Source organism: Thermobia domestica, chromosome 2 (genome assembly GCF_964235325.1).
Source record: "Thermobia domestica chromosome 2, izTheDome1.hap1.1, whole genome shotgun sequence".
Taxonomy (NCBI): Eukaryota; Metazoa; Arthropoda; class Insecta; order Zygentoma; family Lepismatidae; genus Thermobia; species Thermobia domestica.
Window position 1 is genome coordinate 246,550,518 of NC_137455.1, and position 25,073 is coordinate 246,575,590.

The 25,073-nt window shown below is 34.3% G+C and overlaps 1 protein-coding gene across 2 annotated transcripts in view; it reads left to right on the forward strand.

Annotated features, from left to right (window-relative positions):
• The window catches only part of LOC145678425 (alpha-1-inhibitor 3-like), a 2,648,409-nt gene that overhangs the window by 2,549,651 nt on the left and 73,685 nt on the right, over positions 1-25,073 (forward strand). For both annotated transcript variants that reach the window (XM_081748543.1, XM_081748544.1), the window contains exon 27: positions 17,217-17,357. In XM_081748543.1, the coding sequence (XP_081604669.1) occupies positions 17,217-17,357 (141 nt within the window). The remainder of the gene's footprint in view (positions 1-17,216; positions 17,358-25,073) is intronic.

Genomic DNA, 25,073 nt, shown 5'->3' on the forward strand with positions numbered 1-25,073 from the left:
ATAAACATACAACTGTCTATTTCTACACGTGTTGATGCAATTTAAAGAATGTGAAAATAATTTATGTCGTCTTTTCTTCTTTGGAAATTAGAAGTTATGTAAAAGACGAAATGTAATGTAAATCGGGACAATCCCTGCAACCGATGACCAGCGCCGTAACTTAGATTTTTTCTGAGGAGCAACAAGTATTAATAAGCTTATTTGGACCTCTAGAAAAAGTCTTTCTTCTGATTCTTTTGGTCCCCTGTTTCCAAATTTCTCTTAATCTTTATGGTCTTCTCGGTCTGCAAGGTCTGCAGTTCCGTTAGTTACTCCCTGGGCTAATACCATACATGACAAAATTATTAAGGAGACAATATTGATAAATCTCAAAGACATACGAATAAATATTATTTCTAGAGCCACTAATAGTAGCCATTTTTTACTGAACTGTGTCCAAGACTCATTTTTGTTCTATTTACCTTTTGTGTGCTGTTTTGTTTATGTAACGTAGCGACCCTTTTTGATGCATCATTTTTAATTTCATGTTCGTACCGTAAATGGAGTAAGAAAATTTTGTCTGAAAATGGGCCCCCTCGAACAGCGGGAAGCTTCCCTGGGGGGCAGTTGCCGCCTGCCCCCCTCCCAAAGTTATGGCTCTGCCAATGGCGTAGCCTCAACTTGAAGAACGTTTCGTGATATTTTCCTCATTGAGGAACGTCTATATAACTTGTTTTTTCAGTTAAACCATGAACTCTCGAGTAAGACACTCACACAAGTTGCTTATATTTTCTTATTTATATTTTTATTTATATTTTGTTTATATTTGTTTGTTTTTGTTATATTTGAGTATCTTGTTTATATTTTTCCTGAAACGATTTTAACTATCAGTTTGGGTGGAAGTTTAAATGGCGCTGTGGGTGAGTGGTTAGCGCATTGAACTTCTATTTGTTGGACCCAGGTTCAAGTCCCGGCCAGGCTGAAGCTTTTTTAAGTTTTCTTGTTTCAATTTCAATTTGAATGCATACTCAGTGTGATAATCAAATCTCTCCTCCAGAAAGAAGAAGATGTTGGAGTGAGGAAAATTGGAGGCCTCTCAATGGAGGCAATCATTTACAAAGTTATTTCCAGCAGTTGTTCTAGATTTGATATTTTCAGCTAATTTAAAGCATTTCCTGATTCATATGTGATCAGTGTTTTTCTATTTCTTTGATTAAACAGTATATAATAAAAAATTTCATTGCATACACAGTAATAGTTAGATTAACATATGATGTTCATTGGACAACCAGAGAGATTGATCTCAGAATGGAGAAATGTTTCGTGCGGCATCTACTCACAATTGTACTTCCATACAGTCTTGACTCAGTGCTACCTACTGCTGTCAGTGCCGAGAAAAGTTACGTGTAAGTTGGGTTGCATCTGTCTAAGCGTTCTCACAACCGCAAATGACCTGGACCCCAAGTAATGTAATTAGAGCGCCTAGGAGGGAATTACTTTTGTGGCTGGCTGTACAATATATATACAATATGAGATATATCACTCTCGATTACAACTTCGGTATTCATTCCAGTTAACTATTCAAACGTATTTCCAAAATATACAATCTAATTATTCCACGATAACAAATGTACAAGATTCACTCATTCCAGTCCTGGAATGTAAAAACATATATATTAGCAGAAATACACTAATAATAACGCACTTAATAACAAACACGTACCGCCAATACAATTATTAAAATTCAAAACACTAAAATTTTCTAAAATTCGTTCACTTGAAAGAGACTTATAAAACTATTTAACGCCAATTTTATGTAGTTGCAGTAAATAATAATAATAATAATAATAATAATAATAATAATAATAATAATAATAATAATAATAATAATAATAACACTAGAATAATAAATATATCCAGGGCAATAAGTAAATAACTGACAAAATATATGTATTCTAATAAACATTATGATTGGAGCACACTTTGTGTTATACCTGCATTACGTGGCTGACGGTACAGTTTGTTTGCGAAACATGAGCCTTCCTAATATCAAACGGGTATTTAACGGATTGTAATTGAACAGAGTTGGTTCCCAATAATCTCTCGATCCGGTACGGTCCCGTCCATCTTGGGCATATTTTTTTCGTTATTTTATCAGCAAGCGACGATTTAAATTGTGACTTTGATAAGACTTGATCACTCACTGCATATGACGTTTGAACTTGCCATAAATACGCCTTGTCATAAATACGCTTGCTCCTAGACCATGCTAGTTCCATATTTTTCATAGCATTGGCCCATACATTCGGATCTTTTTTACGTATATCTAAATCATCTATTTTTCATCGAATATCTAATGGATCGCAAACATGTCATTTCTATTGCGGTACATTTTAATTTTGAATGTTCGGCTGAATTTATCGAAAACTCTATTTCATGAATACCTCTATCCCAAATCATTTGATTATATTAGCAAAATAAATTCTAAGGCTATCACTCACTGCATCTGTATCTAAGATCTGCATCTGCATCTGCATCTGTATCACCCACTGCGGCTGTATCTAAGATACCTAGTACTCTTAGGTATCTTTCAGCATTATTAGATGAACAATGATGTGGTAAACTACGAATATCTTGTATATAATGACTATTCAAGAAATCTTTAAACCTAGCCGATATATATACAGAACCATTATCATGACTGACCGAGTACGGGAACCCAAACCTACACATGATCTTATATAATTTATTAATTATCGATTGACTTGACAAGGTTCTTATAGTTTCCCGCCAAACTCGTTTGGAACTAGAGTCAACAACAATTAAACAATATCTTCCAGAAAGGGACTGACATAACGGTCCATAAATATCGCTATACCACCTTCCGTTCACGGTCTTATGGAAAGTGGACATTGATTGACCCTTTTTTCTGTTATCACTTTTATTAAGCTGGCAAAATTTACAACAGTGGACATATTCTCGTATTTCGTTCACCATAGGCCATGAATATCTGTCAGAAATTTTTGCAATCGTTTTCTTCGCCACAAATGATTTCCCGGCAAAATAGAATTATGATAAAATTCTATAATAGGTAATACTAGTTCTTTTGGGATACATACTTACCATAGATTCTTTTGAGCTCTTGTTTTCTTGCATACTATACCTTTAACTAATTTATAATCATCAATTATTTCTTTCTTTTCCAACTTCTCAATTATATTCTTTACTTCTACATCCTTTCTTTGATGTTCTTTGATTGACATGCAAGCATATGACATATTCCACATATTGACTAACAATTTTTTTACCTCATGATCGTGTGTTTGTTCTATCACCACTGGTTCAAACATTTCTCGATCATGGATCCTTGAAATATAATCGGAAGAAATATTTAAATTAGATGGTAGATGTTTATCAAAATCGAAGGAAAATAATAGAAACAACGAACTCCCATACTTTTTAATACGTTTAATATTTCTTATGGCATACATTAATCCTAAATTATCTACTCTCAGTTCGAATTTTTTGGTAACTTTCTAATAATCTCAACCCTGGAAGGATCCAGCGACATATTCCCATTCTCCAAAATATATCTAACATAAGCAATGTTTGCCTGGAAAAGTTTAGATTTATTTAAGGAAATCGTTATACCATACTCCTCAAATTTATTCAAAACCTTATCTAATAGTTCTTTATGACTCGACGTCTGGAGAAAATAACAATACCTCATCATAGAACCATTCAAGACCTTCATTTTTCAAAGGATATAGAATGTCAGTTAATACCTTAGATAACATAAAACTATCAGAAGATAAACCAAATGGTGAATATTCAAATTCAAATAAACCTCTATGGGTCATAAAAGCTGTATACTTATATGAACTTTCTGATAGGCGTAAATGTCGATAGGCTTTCTTGATATCAATTGACGAAAATATTTTCCCACTTGATACGCTCGCTTATATATCCTCAATATGGGGGTAAACTGTTGATTAAGGTACAATCTACGATGAAGACATTGGTAATTAATAACGAGTCTTTTCTCCTCAGATTTTCCTTTAACTAAAATGCATGGGAATGAGCAATCACTATTACTCTTTTGAATTATTCCATGTTTTAACCAATCATCCAAAATTGAATCAAGTTGTTTTCGATCGGATCGTGTCATGGGATAAGCTTTCTTCCTTATTGGCTCTTCGTTATTAACCTCTATCTCATAGTGATACCCTTTGATTTCCAATATTTTATCTTTGAACACATTTGGAAATCTATTAGGGAGATCTTCAACATACCTTTGCAATGAGGGATCAGCTTCAGCTAGCAATGGATCGACCAATATCTGAATTGACGGCTCTTTCCTTGCTGTAGCTTGAAATAAATATTTTCTTTGACCTCGTTCTTTGACCTAATAAATATTTTCTTATCGTTGGAAACACTGCCCATTTTCTCCCCTCCTCCTTGTACCTTAATCGATTGACCTCCAGTAGAATCCTTTAACGTATCCACATAATATGGAGTGCTACGGAACAAAAATTTTATGGCAGAATCATTTAATTCCATAAAGTCACCATTAGGGAAACAACTTATGGGAATCACCAATTTCTCACTTGTCAGAACAAATTTATTTTCTACTAAGTCTATAAACGCACGCATATACTTCAACTGTTGAATCCCGATTATAAATGTGGACTCCATCAAAATTGTTCCATCAAAAAATTTTAATCTATATACCTTGGACCGGAAACGTATTGGAATAATCACAAACTGTGTCAATGGTATTGTCTGTCTATTAACACCTGTTCCGGTAAACTGTTCATCAATCACCTTAATCGGCACTTTGAATTTCGCATTCCATTCCAAGAACCTTTCACGATTTATAAATCGAAATTGAAGCACAAGTGTCAATTCCTCCCATATAATCTTTCCCTAAAACATATCCTTTTATAAACACCGCTACTAATTTTCCGGAATTGTCTTTCTGCTTACTAGTAACATCATTCTGTTTATTGAATGTTAACCCTGGAGCACTAAAGTTCAATGTATCCTTCGGTTATCCTCCGGATTTAATGACTTTTTCACTATTTAAAGCACTAGACCCTAACCGTTGTACTTCCGCCTAGAGGTAATCACTTCCTGCTGTTTTGACCGTCTACGCAAATAACAATCTTTCTCTCTATGTCTTCCTCCATAGGAATAACATTGAGTCGGATGTTTCTCTGGAACCTGACCCATCCTAGTAATCTCACTGTACACTTGTACATTCTTTTGAAATAACTCATAACGCTGCACTTCTCTCATTAGTTCATTTAGAGATGGGGGTTTCGAATAGCGGAACAATTCGTGATGAATTCCTGGTTTGATCCCTTTCCACACATACTCAAGTATGTCTCTCTCATTCCGTATACCCATACAAATAGTATAACTATCTACTATACTATTTATATAAAAAGAAGTAAATTCTGTAGGTGATTGTAGCCCATCAACATAGCTATATATTAATTCCCTTTTAGCCAAGGGTGGCACAAACCTATGAAATAACTTGCCACATATCTCTATCCAATCAAGTGTAATACAAAAAATATTCATTAGTTCCTCATGTAAACAATTTCTAGTTTTTCCTAATGCAGCTATTAGTACCGACTCAACAGGAAATAAATTCAATTTTATTATTTTATAAACTTCTCTCCCAAATAAAAACAATTTGTGATGCTCTGTTCCATCACATTCCGGAATTCTATTTATGTATTCCTGAAAGCTATATTTTGCAGCATCTACCGTTAACTTAGAAAAGGAAGTGCAAAAAGGAACGAACGGATTACTATTACTACTGTGAAATTCCTTACCTTGTTTATTTTTAACCTCGGAATGCCTGCTCGGTTGACTATCAACGCTAATACTTTCTAACAGACATCTACTTCGTTCTGACCTACCACACATAGCTTATCACTACCACCTGTTACGGGGGTCATCGTTCGCCGAGCCGTGTCTCCGAACACCTGAGGGGTCTCGCTCGTAGCTGTACTTCTCCCCGTCCCTCTATCTACAAATGTGGTGCTTTCTTGCAAAAATGTTAAATCCCAAATGTCATTCGTTCTATCAACAAATACTCCGTGATCACCATTATCAATATTATTTAAATTCAACTGTGAATGAGCCATGATCAATAATAAACATATAACCTTAACACCCAACATACAAATCTCGATAACATATACAAGATATAACTATATCCATATGGATGTTATAACTGGCAATCATATACACTGCTGCAAATAAAATATACAACACAATACTGGGCTAGTTTCTTTCTTTTTTTCCCACACGAAACGAATATTAGTAAATACCAATCGGTAGAGCATTCCTATTTTTATTCCCCTAACAATGTAACTTCCCATCTAATAGCACTAAATTCCATATAAAGCTTCTTTTGAAAACCCAACCTGCTTCTAACTGCAAAAATAAGCAGCATAGAAAAGAGAATGGTTAGGTATTTTTATGTAACGTACCTACTACCTAATATAAAATTAGACTTCAGCAAACGTCTTTGGGAAAGAGAGTATTGAAAATCCCCTCCATTTTTATAATAAGGGCAGGTATGGGTCGAATAAAAATAAATATATTGTCTCAATACGTCGGCTTACACCACAACCCTGGAACGTTGCTGTAAGATCTGCCGCGCAAGAACGTTGCTGTAAGACTTCCATTTCTTTTGGAAAGAAATTTACCGATGAACAACTTTTCAACATTAGACCTCATAGCTCTGGATTTTTCAGCTACAGGAAAAGACACTAACAGCCAGCCGTTCTCTGAAATGTCGTCATAGTTAACATCTGTTACTACCGGTACAAACGTTTCCTGCTTCCCCTTGTCCTCCTCTTCACTTTCGATTGCTTCTTCCACTACCTCAATATCGTCTTCTGAAGAATCTAGGTCATCTGGGTCTTCCTCAAGAAGGGCAACACTTTTTCCGGCTTCACCAGACAATTTCTTCTTTGGAACTCTTTGTGGAATGCAACTCCCATATCGCATTTCTTTGAACATTTCCAACAGTGATCCGTCCAACGCTGCAATATTTCCTGAAGCTTCAGGATCTGCATCGGGAATCTGCTTGAAAATCTGATCTCTGTCTATAGGAAATATTCCACATTTGCGAAAACCAGACTTTATATTTGCAGTAGAATGTTCTTCAATGGCTGTGAGAAGCTCTGCAAAAAGCCTTGGGAATATGCCTTTCCGAAGAGCTGATTCTCGGATACAAGGGCCTCTTTTCCACTTGGAAATGAGTTCCCGCCATTTCCTCTTGAGAGGGGCAAAAAATGCAACATCAAGTGGTTGAGTTAAGTGTGTTAAATCGGAGGGAAGGAATATAAATTTTATATTATTTTCAGAGCAAAGACGAATTCATTCCACTGACAGATGTGACGAGAGATTGTCTCCGATGAGTGCTTTAGGACCTTTTAACTCTCTGAAGTATGGGAGGGCGACAGTTTGTATCCAATCGTCGAAAGTGCGACTGTCAAAGCAACCCGATCTGGTACAGTTATATCTTACTTTCGGACGTCCTCTGAGCTTCCATGTGTTGTACATGTTTACCGCTTTGAAGACAACTTTGGAGGCAGCAAAACTCCGCTTGCTGATGCTGCAAACATAACGGACGTAGCTGAATTACTATGATTCATCACCCTCTCCGGGTACTTACATCCACGTTTAACAACAACTTTTGATCTTCCAGGATCATCTGTAAGATTACTTTCATCATAGTTTACAATGTTTTCAGCAGGAATCCTGTTAAGCTCCTTTTCGAAATTGTCAAAATATGCATTTATCACTTCAGGAGACACTGAAGCCCTAGCTTTCTTGATGTTTTGGCTTAGAAGAACTGCCAATTTTGCCGAATGACGTAGAAGAAAACCACGAACAAATTCTTTCCCTGGAAAATTATTTTTAAACTTTGAAACTGTTTTCCCACATTTGTCCAGATATCCTTTGATCATAAACCTTATGTCATACACTTCTAGGGAATAACCCCACTCTGCACACTTTACAATTCTGTCAACAGTCATTTCTTCATTTTTTTGTTAGCACTGTTTGACCTCCTTGAAACTTCACGTTAGAATGTTTTACATGTCTGTGTAAAACTGTTGTGAGTATGTCGTATTTGTCACTTACACTTCTGTACGTTAATCTGTTAACGATAATGTCCCTTTTAGCCTTTTCCAACAGATTCATTGGATATTTACGATGTCTTTTGGCACGAGGATCTCTTTATAAACTCGAGGCATTCTGTTCCTATTCACCTGCCACTCTGAAGAATACTGTTGTTATTTACAGAAGTGTGTTAAAATCAAATTATCTGATTTCGAAACTAGTTTTGCACGTTAAACCTCGAAGTGCTCTCATAAACAAATGATATGAAGTACCATACAACAAATTGTTTAGAGCGCCACCTCTGGAGTGAACAAAGTTAAGCTAAGTTCACAATTGTCAACAACAATGCGGCTAAAATGAGTTACGGAGAAAAAAATATCAAAGCAAGCCCCAAAACCTATTATTGCACTACAGCAAGGTTAGGCGTGTGAAGAAGAGTGTCTATGAAGTGTGTCTTATCTCGTCCCGAGTATTATATATGACACTTCTCTCGTCCCGAAGGCGAGAACAATCACCATTTATTCACGAGGAATCAATGCGAATATATGTGCCTGGGAATACTTAGCTGTTTTTCAGGTTTGTGCTAGTCTTAACTGGAATAGGAACTGATATATCCTCAATAAAAGTATTGTGGCAAACAACACCAAACCGGAGTTGTGGAAAACGACACACCGTTGTTTCAGAGTAGCTTTCGAAAAAATACTTTAATAAAAGGAAATGTGTGTGTGTTTTCTAGGATGTCGACTTGCCACTTTCTTTTTTAGCCCATTGCGAAGAAATTATTCTTGACCCCCGGAGGTCACTGTAGGAACAATTCGTCAGGAAAAATAACATATCTGTGTTTGCTGAGTAAAGGGTGTAAAGTCAAAAATGTTCAAAACATTTGAACTTTAAAAAAAACTTTTTATAATACTTTGTGGGTAACTATTTAAGGAGAGATTTAAAACTCTATTATCCCAATTTTAAACGAAACAGTTCCACTAAAGTTTCATGTAGAAAGTATTCTACTGTTTAAGGAATATAACTGTAATGAAAATAACAGAATATAAATGAACAGTAAGGCATATAACGAACTAACTTCTAGAATATGCAGAAGTAATTATAAAAGCTTTGCTACAAAAATACCTACAAGACCATAATTCGATGAGCTCAGAAATACAAAGTAACAAAATATCGCATAAGATTCAGTCTAAAGAGCGATTGTTACTTAAATAATGAACATACACTATTCCGAGAATCGAGATAAGACGAACAATGAGTGACGTATTTAGGGGGTTGCTATGGGGCTTAAGCCCCCCGAAATAATTTTATTATTACCTTTTAGCATTACAACAACAAACCCAAATCCTTCTTACTGTTTTTCAAGTTTCCCCCCGAGACAATATCCTAAATACGCCACTGCGAGAATTCTTTACGATACCTTTCGTCTTATCCCGAAAGCAAGACGATAATTTGAGTTAGCTTTGCCCCGTTTCAAATGGAAAATGTTCATTCTTGTCTCGATTTTGTTTGTTTTGTTTTACTAACTAGATGAGATATTTCTCATCTCGTGGGCAACAGTAAAAAGAAGCAACCATTATTCATGCCAAATGTCACGTTTCTGCTTGTAATGATATGACCGGACCAATAATAAGCTCCTATAGGGCTGCCAAAATATCTTGAGCCGTGGCAAAAATGCGAACTAAAATTCACACCCTCACACGCCCACGCGTTTAGCCAATGAGGGTTCAGCTATTATTAAGCGAGAGAGCGGATGACGAAAGGGAGTGGAATTCCTTTAGCCGATAGCAGTGCTTGGAATGGAAGACTAGGTGTCAAGTCAATGTGGTATATCTTTAGCTTGTTATCTTCTACGAGTTAATAATAATAATAATAACAATTATTATTATTATTATTATTATTATATTATATTAAATTATATTATTATTATTATTATTATTATTATTATTATTATTATTATTATTATTATTATTATTATTATTATTATTATTATTATTATTATTGAAGATTTCATAGTTCAAGTATTGAAACATACGACTATAAAACCAGCTGATAATAATTAAACGTGATTCATTGCTAATCAATTGACACCAAAAATTGTAAAGCAACAAAAATTACTTGCCCTCTATGGATCCGATTCGAGTGCCTTCAGATTGCTGTCCGAGTGCCTTGACAACTGAACTACGATCAATACGCGGTAAAAGATTCGCCCTTTGGTGTTAACATTAGGTTTCTTTGCCTCCGCTTACTAAATTCTACGTTTTTTTATTCTTTTCAAATCGTCTTTCGTATTTATTTTAAGATGATATAAGTCAGAAATCTTTGGCATAGTTTATATTAATAATTTTTGTTCTTATAACTTTGATCTTCAAGTTTGTTTCTTCTCCATACCCAAGTCCAGATATGACAGATTGAATGCTCATATTTTGCATTTGGTTTCAAGTTAGTCGCCACTACATGGTCAAGCACTTATGTCCGCCACTAAACAAACGTTTGTTCGACGTAGTATTGAAGCATAAGGATCACGTGGTCAGCTCCAAATGGAAATGATTGAAGTATTGCCTTCTATTTATTTTAACAAGCATTAGAAAAAAGAATCATAAGTCAGGTGTGGCGGAGATTCGAACCCAAGACACCTAATGGCTATCTCAATGGTAAGTACGATAGCCACTCACCCAATAATACACAACAGAAGTTTTTGTAACAAACGTAATATCTGGGACTTGTTGTAATACATTTGTTGTATCAACGTTAAGTGCTAACCTATGAAGGCGTATTACAAGAAAGAACTGGTCTTCTTTTGATATCGTATATGCTTCTAATAAAAATAAGCTGGTTCGTTAATTAGGGATTAAATTATACAAACTCGTGTTATGTGTACACAAAATATGACTATTTGTCATATTTGAAGCATATAACATGTTTTCTACTGATGAAATCGTTTTCCCAAATTCAAGTGACACACATTGCATATTTGGTTTTTGCTTCCTTAGTTTGTCTTCTTTTTTATTTTTAGTGTTTTCTTTTTTGTTTCACTTTCGAACACTGGAAACTAATAATATTACTTCAGAAAATCTTCTTGTTACCTTTAATGTGTAAATGAATAATAATAATAATAATAATAATAATAATAATAATAATAATAATAATAATAATAATAATAATAATAATAATACACTTTAAACATAAAAACTACCATTATTTTGCTGATAAAAATATTTTCGCAAAACAAAGATGGAAGACAAAACACCTCGACCTGATGTTTTTTCATAAAGTTTTACGAGAAATATGAATCTGATAACTAACAAAAGTGAAGGTAACGTTGAAATGAATAATATAGAGGATTCGGAGATTTTAAAATACTGTAATCTGTAAAATAAAATGAATGTTTGACTAACATTGATTTTTCGTTGGTATGTCTAAGATTAAATAAGTTCTCTTTGTGACTTTCTCATGATAATAATCGCTCTCTAGATACTAAACGGCGTATTCTACCTGATTTTTTTTTCGTCGCAGGAACATGGATATTTTTTCTTTTTTCTTTTGCTTTTTGCTACACTGACATGTTTCTAACAAACTAGGTGCACTTGTAGAACACCTTACGTAGTTCTCAACCAACGAACCTCAACAGTATTGTTAGGTTGTCTACCATTGCAGGATATGAAAAATAGAAGTGTGAATACACTTTTGCTCGTGTGTGTACATGCCCAAAAGAAGATAAGGATGACGATATAAAAGACAGCTTTTACGAGGAAGTGGAACGGATATTTGACCAACTCCCGTTATACTATATTAAAATTATATTAATGGATTTCATTGCGAAGGTAGGACGAGAGGATATATTCAAACCGATTTTAGGGAACGAAAGTCTGCATAAGGAAAGTAATGATAACGATGTTAGACTCGTGATTTTCGCAATATCCAAAAACCTTATTCTGAAGAGTACAAAATTTCCACATCGCGAAGTTCATAAATATACTTCGACCTCATCAGACGGAAAAACACATAATCAAATCGATCATGTTTTAGTAGATAGAAGAAGACAATATAGCATTATTGATGTTAGGTCGTTTAGAGGAGCTGATTGTGACACTGGTAGCAGCGATAATAAGAGAGACAGTATTGTTGAATAAAGGACATATTCAATGTCTGCAAACGGAGAGATTTAATTTAAAGAAATTAGAAGAGAGAGACTTAAGAGAGGAATATCATATTGGAGTTTCGAATAGGTTCTCGGTTTCACAAGATTCGGAGTGCACTAGTATTGAGGATACTTGGGTTGAAATTAGAGACAGCATTAAAATTACAGCAAAAGAAAAATTAGAACACGCGGAAATATGTTGGAACAAACCATGTTCAACCAGAAATGTATTCAACTAGCGCAGGAGATAAAACAGGCAAAATTACGTTGGCTACAAACTCGAATGAAATAACTACACAAAATTTCGTAGACATCAGGCGGGAAACTTCCAAAACTTTCAGAACAAAGAAACACGATTTTTTGAAAGCTAAAATTAAGGAACTTGAAGATAATAGTAAAAATAAAAAACATTCGGGACATATATAAGGGGATCAACGAATTTAAGAAAGGCTATCAATCTCGTGCCTATATACTAAACACAGCTGACAGAACAGTTCTCACTGACAAAGATAGCATCTTAAATAGATGGAAAGATTTCTTTGACGAATTGCTTAACACGCAGCCAAAGACTAATGTGCGTGGGGAGAAGGAAATACACACCGCAGAATCGTATATTCCAGAACCTAACCGAATGGAAGTAGAAATCGCATTAAAGAAATTAAAGAAACACAAATCTCCATGTGTAGACGAAATTCCGGCTGAGTTAATTTTAGCTGGAGGCGAAAAATTGTGGAACAAGATACACAAACTCATTCTCCTTATCCTGAACAAGGAAGAATGGCCACAAGAGTGAAAAGAATCAATCATTGTTCCAATTAACAAAGAAAGGCAACAAAACTGACTGTAATAATTATATTGAGGCATTTCTCTTTCTGTCAACGTCCTATACAATCCTTTCAAACATTCTATTAACAAGATTAGCTCCAGATAAAATTATTGGAGATTATCAGTGCGGATTTAGACGAAATTGATCAACTATCGACCAAATATTTACCATTCGACAAATATTCGAAAAGAAGTGCGAATACAATACCCCGGTACAGCAACTATCTATTGATTTTAGAAAGGTTTAGGACTCGGTCAGGAGTGAAGCATTGTACATCATTCTTACAGAATTTGGAATACCGGGAAAGCTAATTAGATTAATCAAGATATGTTTAAATGAATCCCAAAGTAAAGTTCGGGTAAGAAAATTTTTGTCCACTAGCTTTCACGTTGAGAATGACCTGAAACAAGGACATGCGTTGTCGCCATTATTATTCAACTTCGTTCTGGAATACGCTATAAGGAAAATTAAAGATAGCAACTAGGGCCTAGAGTTGAATGGGGTTCACCAGGCAATGGCATATGCTGATGATGTAAATTTAATCGAGGGTGACAGGAGAACAATAGAAAGACATGTGGAGGTCTTGCTAAACGCTTGCAGGGACATTGGTTTAGAAGTAAATGCAGAGAAATCTAAATACATGGAAGTGCGTCGGGATCGTAATACTACAAATTGTTGATGCGTTAAAATATCTAATAATACTTTTGATAAAGTGGATACTTTCAAATATCTAGGATCAATATTAACGGACGAAAACCATATTCACGAAGATATTAAATGGTGACCAAAAGCAGGGAATTCGTATTAATATTCAGTTCAAAATCTCTTGTCGTCGCGAATTCTGTCGAGGAATTTTAAGCTTAAAATATATAAAATGGTATTCATTCCTGTTGTTCTGTATGGTTGCGAAACATGGTCGCTTACTTGGAAGGAAGAACATACAGTGAAAGTATTTGAGAACAAGATCGTGAGACGAATATTCGGACCTAAGAGAAACGTGAATGGGGAATGGCGGAAAGTTCGTAACGAGGAACTACATAAGATATACAGTTTACCCAACATTGTTAATGTCATCAAGTCTAGGAGGGTCAGGTGGGCAGATCATGTAGCCAGAATGGAAGAAAGTAAGAACGCATTCGTAATCTTAACTGGAAGACCAACCGGAAAGCGACCATTAGGAATACCTATTCGCAGATTGGAGGACAATATTAAGATGGATCTCGCAGAAATAGGAATACAAAGTAGAAACTGGATCCAATTGGCTAAGGATAAAAGTCAGTGGAGACCTTTTGTAAACACGGCATAGAACCTCCGGGTTCCATAGGCCATAGAGTTAGTTAGATAGATAGTTCTATAGGGCATCTTCTACACCCTAAATGTTTAGATACTTCCAGCACTATTAGAACGATGAAATTTTGCATGATTGTAGACTTCCGGGACTAACGCACAAAAATACTACCAAAACTGAATATTTTTAGTTTTTAAGGGTTCAAAAAGGGGAAATAAGGTAATTATTATGTTATTTAAATGCGTGTTTTCTTGTGATACAAAATCTTATCTTTTAGATTCTTCAAATACGGAAAGAAATTTGGTAGAATTATAGCTTTTAGAGGTCCGAGGCTGCAAGTCGAGTAAACGGAAGGAGCCCACAGCTAGCCAAAGGCTATTCTATCATATGTAACGCAACCTTGTGAACAGTAACTTCAGTAAATCGGATTGCATTTCTTCGATACTTTGCTGATACATTAAGTGCCTTATTACTGTAGTCCAGTTCGATGATGGGTGTCGTTGGTGAAAGAGTGAGCTAACCCTCTTACCATAAAGACGTGGCAATGATTATGGAGCTAGAAAGATAGAACAAAGGCTACTTGCAAGCTTTTGCACAACTGAACACAAATAAAACGGGACTAATTGCTGTACCATGCATAGTTTTTTGAGATGTTGCATGAATCATATCCAAACATTTACATTTGTCCGGGCTCGACCATCGTCACTCACGTGCTTTCTTTGCATTTTTACTACGTCCTGTCTTTTTTCTCCATGTAATATCAGTCGTTTTTTTTTTTTTTTTTTTTTTTGCAATAGTATATTCACGTACAGGATTACTTTGTGGCCTAAGCAGCAATTTTTAGCAGGACAAAACTTATGAACCCCCAACTTTCCCTAACAGCACAAGATGTGCTAGGCATGTGCCGTTTAGGTGTCCCAGCTACATTTTAGGTACCCGGCATTTGTTAAATGTGGTATTCATGTGCTAAGTGTGTACTTCAGCTATCTAAAGCTTTAAGTGCTTGTTGCACCTAATTGATATTTGCGACAATGGACCGCAAATGTAGCATTTATATACCTCGTTCAGTTTCGCACTGTGGTAGTCATTTGTTTTTATATTTTCACTTGGGGCATATATCTTTCATGTTCGAGGTACTTCATTTAGGTGCATACTTTTTCAGATACTTATGACACATAATTGATATCTGCAGCGACGCACGAATGACAGTCAGCTGTTTATATTTGCTCATGCGCAGTAACATTTTCTCGCGCTTTCTGCTCCACTTTCTGTTCTTCTAGTACACAATCGCTTACAAAAATGAATCAACAAATGCATCAAATTAGGAAGATGAATTTAAGAGAAAGAAATGGCATAACTGATGAATAAAAATTAAGATAAATCTTTCATATATTTGTAAACAGTTAATTATTTACGTAGTTAGAGATAAACAATTGTATTTTTTAGATGCCAACTGTCGCTGATCATTTGAAAGTGAATTTGGAAGAACCATGAAATAAAGTAAAGAGACGCGCGTCATTTTGTTATAAAATTACATGGCGAGAGAATTTCATCTGATCCCAAATGATTATCGTCGAATATACGGGGTTACAAGATCACTCTGATTAGCCAAATTAAAAAGACCCCCAAAATTTATCCATCTACAAGCGACGATTTTTTTCGTCGCTTCCGTGGCCAAGTGGGAAGAGCACGCTCCTAGAAATCAAAGGTTTGGTGGTTCGCTCCCATCCCCGGGTGCTTTTTTAGTTTTTTAAAGTGTTTTTAGACTCGCCTTAATGTAAACAAATTACGCATAAGGGCGATTTAACTTATTTTGGGGGAGTAATTTTTGGTTACGGTATGGGAAAGAACATACCTAAAACATACTAGGTAATTTTTCCAGGTATATGTCACGCATGTGCCTAGGGGCGGACATAGACTGTGACTATCACTTGCCATCCATGTGATTTCTCTTTCATAGGTATATAAGACACATACTGCGCACATTCCCATGTACTTGAGGGAACGTGATATACATATGTCTGCTATGTAATTGTGCTGTTAGGGTTATGCCATTCCAAAATACAGCCCCTCTAAAAGTGTAATTAACTGTAGTTTTTCTAGTGATTTTGTGTATTAGTTTGCAACCCTGCATATTTATTTAGAAGCAAAAGTTTGTATTCTCCGTGCACCTCAGTCTCTCTTCTGTAAACATTCATTTCTGTTTGGTGTTCGTCTGATTCGTGCGTCCTGAGCAACCTAGTTTTCGTAAACGCTTGCCAATCCAAAAATTGGCACGCCACAGACAACATAGATGGCCGCTATTCAGGAACACTTGTACAGTACATACGAAAACGTGAATGATGTTACTGACTTTCTCATACACAAAGTTCATCACACTCGAATTTCTATAATTTTTGGAGGTGGTAGAGGAACCTGCTCTGGACCACGTCGTGTGGATTGACCCTTTTCTGCTCCAGAGGATAGGAACGAGGTCGACTACCATCTGGTCGTGTGTCGTGCTACCAAAGGGACACGTATAATACATTTGTAGAATGTGCAGAAAACTTAGTGTTTGCACTTATGTTAATATACCTTTCATGTTTGTACTGTAATATTTTTGAAAATATAGTCCTTTCAAAACGAATCAATTATTTATGAGTAGGTCTGCAATTTAATGCAATTCTTACTTTTCCCAAGTACTGAAGAACACACAAACTGACAAGATTCTTGGTTATAATTTGAAATATAATATACGAGTAAGATAACTTGAGATTTCCAAATACTTTAAATTATATTTTAACTATGATTATATTTGATAAATTATACCTAACTAAATTTTGTCTTTAACACAGGTAACAGTTCAGGTTTTCCAAAGACTCTTCCAAATTCACAGTTTGGAATAGGTTTAAATCCTAATTTCACATTTGTGGACCATGAATTAGATATACCAGATGGAATAGAAGAAGTTCCTACAGTTGTGTCTTTCACTAATGGTAATTATATGTTGAATATTTTGCAAGTACAATTAAGCTGAAAAATAGCATAGAAATGTGTAATATATATTAAGAAACAAATGTATTTTATGGATTTTATTATAACTGTTTGCTGTACATGTCATATTGTTGGCAGATAGTATTATACAGTACCCCAAAAATCTTATTATCGTTTAAATGTATGAATATAAAGCAGTGATGTGCAGTGCTGTTTCCGTTCCCGAAACAGGTCGGGAATAGTAATACAGCCTGAAACATTGTCAAACACAAAATATTAGCATGCTTTCAACATGGAAATCTTTATGTTTATGGGTTTTTCGAGGGTCTCTTATTCTCCCCTACATTAGCATTCCACGAACTTTCATAACCATCCGTCTTCCTTAGCCTGAATGACATTCTCATGGAACTTAAAATACTTCATTTTATTTCTACACATGCTCGGCCAATGCTGCATATGATAGATTTTCAGTAGCATTTGTGAATCATGAAAATCAATTTTCCACCTGTAACAGTGTTCAAATTTAGTTACATCTGTTATTCTGTAAAGTAGTATTGCAACAAAAGGAGAACAGAAAATTTAATGTCTTATTTCCTGTGGTAAGGTTATTTGGAATTTATTGGAAGTTCTACCAAATACAATAACGTTCAACAAGTGGTTAGCAACTTTAAAATCATGTCTTACAATTAATTTCAGTATTTCAATGCAATTGCTCTTCTTCATTGACTTAGGCTCCCTCTCTTTGTTTTCTATGTTCCAATCCCTCTTTTGCTAAAGACAATCTTTGGCACTAATCAAACATTCTCTTTTATTGTTTGTTTCAGAAGGTAAAAGTGAGGGGGAACGTGGGAAAACGCCGTTACCTCACAAAAGATATCTATGGCATCCCCACTTCCTAAAAAATTACAATGAGCAAGAATCAAGGCTACCAACTGCGCGGGTTTCACCCGCGTCGTACGGGTTTAGCAACTCAGATACGGGTGTACGGGTTGAGTAGCATAAACCGTACTTCTCCCCGTAATTCGTTGCCAACCCCCTAAAATTAAATTATCTGTTTTTATTCTATTTTATTAAATTTTTACGAATTTTATACTATCTTTGGTACAATTTATGGTGATTTCATGATAATTTTATACAATTTTATGTGATTTTCTATACATTTTGCCATTTTTATAGTGATTTTCAGTGTTGCCATCCAACAAAAAATATTGTAAAATATTTTTGATAATATATTTTGATATCTAAAAGAATAACACTTGATGGAAACACACAAATGGTTAAGAATACAAAGGTTACTTACCGTTCTTCCCAAGACTCTATGAAACTTGTTCCTTCCCTTTCTTATTCCTCCCTAAAGTGGTGAAGAATAGCTGAATGAACTTGAGGGGATGCCAAGAGAGGTTTCTGTTAATCTTAAATAAAACTGTTTTTTGTATTCAAGAAACTCATTGGAGATGGTGGAAGGAAAGAGACACATATGGTGAAAGAATGTTAGGTCCTAAGGTCAGGTAACCAGTGGGAGAAAGGAGCAGGAAGACGGGGAGGGAGTAGTATTGGCGGAATATCAGCTCAAAATTCTCCCCAGGGGTCCCGGAAACAGGGGGTGGGAGATGCTTATGTAAAGAAATACACTATTGTTTAAATGACATATGATGACAGGTAGGGGTAGGAGGTTGAGAAGATGTAGAGAATCTTTTGAAGGCATGTAAAGAAAGGAAGAGTGCAAGGTGGAATGAATGCAAGCAGCGTGCAACCAGGAAACGTGTTTACTTTTTCAATGATTCTTCAATACTGAATTACAAGTAATGTATTGTCTTATTATGAACACAGATAATTGGAAATTCCAAGAATTTCACACGGAGGTTTCCGAAGATTGCCGAAGTTTACCGGAGATGAACATAAGAGTTTATCGACAATTCCTGTACGTTTTGGTAAATGTAACTTCCAAAGCCTTATAACTTTAAACATCAGCAAAGGTATACTTGAAAGTTTATTGTTAGGTGTACGTGTACTTTGCAATAATTGTAACTTCGTAACGAAATTATTGTTTTAAAATAATTGCAGTAACAACAGAGAGTATAAGGATGAACGGCTTTACTTTAACACTACTAGTTGTATAGGGTGCGGTGCAGCTTGTTGCGCGAAATTTCTACTTTTAAAATTTAATCTCGTACACAGATAAATTTAGCTTGAAGTCTTGTACTCAGGTGTTTGAAACTACATGAAAATATTTTAAATTAGTAACGGTAATATCACGAAAGTGTTAATTATATTGTAATAAACACAAACTAATTTCATGAACATTCCGCAACGTTACACAATATGTTGTAATACTTCAAACAATTTTAGTTGGTTCGTATCTTTTGATCTTTCGTAAGAACACCTATACTGTGATCTTATAAACAATTCGTTTCCTACGAAAACTCCGAAGAATAAAATTCTGAAATAGTAAAAACTCCTAAGAACAGCTACACTGTGAACCTACAGATAATTCCGAAAATACTAAAACTGCTAAGTGTTAAATAATCAGAAATACTAAAATTGACAAACAAGTTGAAACATAAGAAAATTATTTTTCTTAACAGTCGTTCAGTATGAACCTACAATAATGCGTTTTCCGATAGAAACTCAAAGTAACATAGTTGCAAACTAAAATAATTTGGAATACTAACTGACAAACAAGTTGAAACATAAGAAAATTATTTTTTCTTAACACTCGCTCAGTGTGAACCTACAATAATGCGTTTTCCGATAGAAACAAAAAGTATCATAGTTGCAAACTGTAAAATAATTCGAAATACTAATTGAAAAAACTTAGTTTTCTAGTCAGCTTGAACATAAGAAAGTTATTTCTTTAACACAACACTCGTAGGTTAAACTTAAAAAATTTATTACATGAAACTCTTTGATTGTTAAATGGAGAAGTAAAATTTAGGTCTGTGTTGCAATTCAATGCGAAAACTAAAAGTAAAAAGGACAAGTTAAAAAATAAAATGCAGAACACAAAATAAAAAATGAAGAAACAAAACTTAAAACACAATGTTGCAATCCAAATTGCAAATAGAAAATTAAAAGTACAAGTTCCGAAACAAAAACATAAAACTGAAAATAGGCAATGCAGAAACAAAATTTTTAAAACACAATGTTGAAATTCAAATTGCAGAAAGTAAAATAAAAGTGCGCAAAGGAAAAAACTGCAAAAAAACAAACTTAAAAATACAAGTTAAGAAATAAAAATGTAAAACTGGAAATAAAAAATACAGAAACAAAATTAAAAACAATGTTGCAATCCTAAATACAGAAAGTAAAAAAATAAAAATGCGCAAACGAAATAAAACTACAAGAAAGAAAATGCAAAACTGAAAACAAAACAGAGAAACAAACTTAAAACATAATGTTGCAAGCCAAATTGCAAAATAAAAATTAAAAGTACAACTTTAAGAATTGAAGCATGCAAAACTAAAAGTAAAAAATGAAACTTTATGAAACTTGTGTCTGAACGAAAAACTAATGGTTTAACTACAAATGATTTTAGCGTGACTTATATTTTCCAATTCTACCATATATGTGTAATGGACGCCTTTTGTTTGAGTTATGCTGTACGTGTATGGACCAAAGTAATAACAATTGCATGCATAATGATACCGAACGTGTCATCACTGGTACATACTGTACTACTGAACTTTATGTAGCTTTAGAGGTCGGATACAAAATTCTACAAATTATCGAAATTTGGGAATTCAAATTATCCGGATCGGAAGATAATCTGTTTAAAGATTATGTCAATTCCTTCCTAAAAATCAAACCGGAGTCTTCAGGGTTTCCTAGCTGGTGTAAAACTAAAGAAGACAAAGAGAAATAAATTGCAGACTATTATGTCCATAAATACAATCAGTTAACGGAAAATAATATTGAATCGAACCCTGGTCTGAGGTATATTTCCAAAATATTCCTCAATTCGCTGTACGGAAAATGGGGACAGGGAAGAAATTTATATCAATCTGTAATTGTAGATACTCCTGAAAAATTTTTAAGTTATCTATGGGCACCACAATATGAGTTACTGTATTACCTATTGGAGAGCAACATCTCATTGTATCATATAAAAACATTGAAAACAAAAACAAACCATGGAAATTTTCAAATGTCCTTGCAGCATTCATCACCTCGTGGGCACGTCTAAAACTAAAAGTTTTTAACAGCTGTACATCCTGATTGTGTATTGTACTGAGACACTGATAGTATTATGTTTGTACAACGACGTAATGAAAAGCCACCACATTGTTTGAGTTCCTACCTGGGTGAACTAACTAATGAAGTTTCTGAGGGGTGGGAAATTGATGCATTTATAGGATTTGGGCCAAAAAATTATGCTTATCGTTTAAAAGAAGTTGAAACGGGAAAAGTAGATTATGTATTTAAAATTAGAGGAAAAAATTTAAATAATCGCACACGACAAGAAGTTAACTTTTAACATTTTTATCAACTAGTTCGGGATAATGTTCACAAAAAACAGTTAAACAACCCAGGGAGTATTTTACGAAAACAAGGGTTTGTCATCGTATCCAAGTCTGAAACTAAAACACATCAAAAAGTTGGAAATAAAATACGACGATTAAATCATGACAGTATTACTGATTATAGGACATTGCCATATGGTTATCAAAGTATTAAATGTGTTAAATAATTGATATTGTGTATATATAAGTATATAAGTAAATATGTAAATAGTAAACTGTGTAAAGGTAACATGGTGTCGTAACATACTCATAATATCCTCATATATGTTCATAAGTTTCCACAACACCCATCAGTTGGTACTTTTACGTATATATAATGTAAATATGGAAATATGTTATTAAAAATATTTTAAGTATAATAAACATCTTATTTAAAGAATATTGCAAATATAGAAATATATATATATATGCCATTATTGGAAATAGAATATTGTAAACTATATAAATAGAATATATCGTTACAATTTACGATATTATGTTTTATTCCTACACCTATATACAAACAAATATTGATATATTACGAAGTATGTGTATTCTCTATAAGATAAAGAAAGAATACGTATGCTTCATATAAGGTTTTTATATGTGTTTATAATATTTTATGTTATAAGTTCCTACAGTAAATCACCCTAAGTTATAAACCATGTTGACGTCATAATGTCTTCTACAAGATAAACCATCTTAGAAGTAGGTAAACGTACCAATATTTTCATTACAAGACTTTAGTTAAAAGATATAAATAAGTAAATGGATTATACTACAGTGATATCATTTGTGTTTAAAATCTAACTAGGACATGACTAACAAACACCTACATACGTGAAAATCACAATATATAACCCAACATTGCATTCAAGGTAATGTTAAAACACTTACACACATAAAGAGTCACAATATATAAGACCACAATTAGTGTTTCAAATAGAAAAAAAACCGTTCGTATTTTTTCAGAAATGTACGTTTTTTTTCTAAATTTCGTTTTTTAAATAGTCATTTGTAATGCATCTTACGTCTATTTAAGTATTAAATATTTTTATGTAGGTATAATCACCGTAAAATGCAACATAAATTAAACGCAAGATACTGATACGCTACAAATATTTAACAATTTACATGAATACCATACCTATTAACAATTCGGGTTTCAGTAGTTTTCATCAATATCAACTAAGAAATAAAAGTAGAAATGAAATTAAGTTTTTCGTGTAAGCAGGCCTTTAATAAGTACGAAAATATTGTCACGAACAATATAAAATTCAAATAACTTGTGTAAAGGTAAAAACTAGTACTAATTCGCCTAAGAGTATTTTTCTAAATGTCATATATAAATAATTTGTCGACTAGATATATATGATATGCAGAGCCGGTAGACTTCATGATGATGGTAGTTACATTTACTAAACTGACCTTCTATTTGAATACTACATTCATAAATTATGTTTAGGTTGCATTAGTTTAAGGCCACATGGACAATGCTAAAGCAAATGGTCGAATAAATCCGAGCACAATTTGCTTGATTGTTGCCAAAGGCAAGAATTCAATTCTCGAATAGTAGTGAATATCTGTTCCATTTAGTAAGTTATCACAGTTTTGATATGACAACTAGTCTTGTTTTTGTCAGAAACAGGTTCCTTATCATTGAAGATAGAAACAAGGTTTTTTTTTAATGTTAACAGATATAGAAGAGAAATCAAGAAATAAAGATAGAAGAGCTAGTTCCACTGGAACTGCAAACTGATACATTGAGATTGAAGCTCGATAGTGAATTTTATAAAAAGGATTACAATCCTTCCTCTGCAGATGTGTTTGCTTTATCTTTGACTAACATAATAGATTATTATTTAAAGAAAGAAAAAATCAGACACAACGGGAATGCATTTTAAGTAAGTATTTAAGCCTTTTTGAGTGCGACTGCACTTACCCTCACCTTTGTTGTTCATGCTGGAGTAGCATTCTTAAAATCATGACTTCTAAGATTTGTTCTTTCTGGAGAAAGAGGGAGGCGGCAAATTATGCCATTGCATGGGGCGGCAAATTGACTAGAACCGGCCCTGATGATATGTATATAAAAGACATGAATATAGAATGACACAATTTGAAGTAATGCAGGGTGTTTCAAAATTAATATTAGGGTTTTGAAACTTTGTAGTATCTATTACAATTAACTTGCAATTATAAATATTATATCAAATGAAAGAGCAGCTCAACAGTTTTGTACGCACGCATGTACATGCATTGTTTCTTCTGTCTGCCGTTAGAAAGAGCAAGCAGCAAAGATGGAGACTAGAAAGCAGAAACTTTTTTGTGTTTCAATAAAGACTGAATCTGTACAGTGCAATGGTCTGTGTGAAGAATATTAAGGAGACGCTTGCTACTACGTCCTTATCGTTTGCAGTTGCTACAGGTCTAAAGCCTACAGACTACGGTTTACGTGCCAATTTCGCAAGTGAAATATTGCTGCATAACAATGAAGATTTTCTGGATCGTGTCGTCTTCAGAGATAAATCGACATTTCACCTACAAGCTAATGGGAACGCTCATAATGTTTGTATCTGGCCGTCAGCAAATCCTCAGGAGATGGTACAGTTGAAACGAGACTCCCCTAAATTGAATGTGTTTTGTGCCATATGGCGGAAAGTTTATGGGCCTTTCTCGCCTATCGACTAGAAGTGTGCCGTGTGACGAATAAATCTCACATTGAACACTTGTAGCAAAGACTGTTTGAGGTGCTCTTTTAGTTGATGCATTGCTTTTAATTGCACGTAAAATGTAATAAGTACTACAAAGACTTAAAATCCCAAAATTCATTTTGAAACCCTGCATTTCTCACCAACAGTGTTGGAACTAAGATGTAAAAAGGAGAGAAATTTTCCTTATAAAGTTATTGTTTACAACAACGATATTATTATTAGTCGAGACTATAACTAGAACAACACGAGTTAGTAGTCAAAAAAATGTACTCAAATGTATACCCGGTGGCCCAGGTGGCCAAAGTGGCACACACGGGTGTGAGATTTGTTTAATCCACTCCTGTGCGGACACTAATTGAGATATCGGGATATAATTCTTGCAAAATATGGTTGGACTATAGTTTATCATATCATTTTCTCCTTCTGGTGTCGAATTTCCTTCTCAAATTTCACCCCAGTCAAAAAGTCGAGAAATTTCTAATTTCGAATTTCCTTTACACCTTTTCTT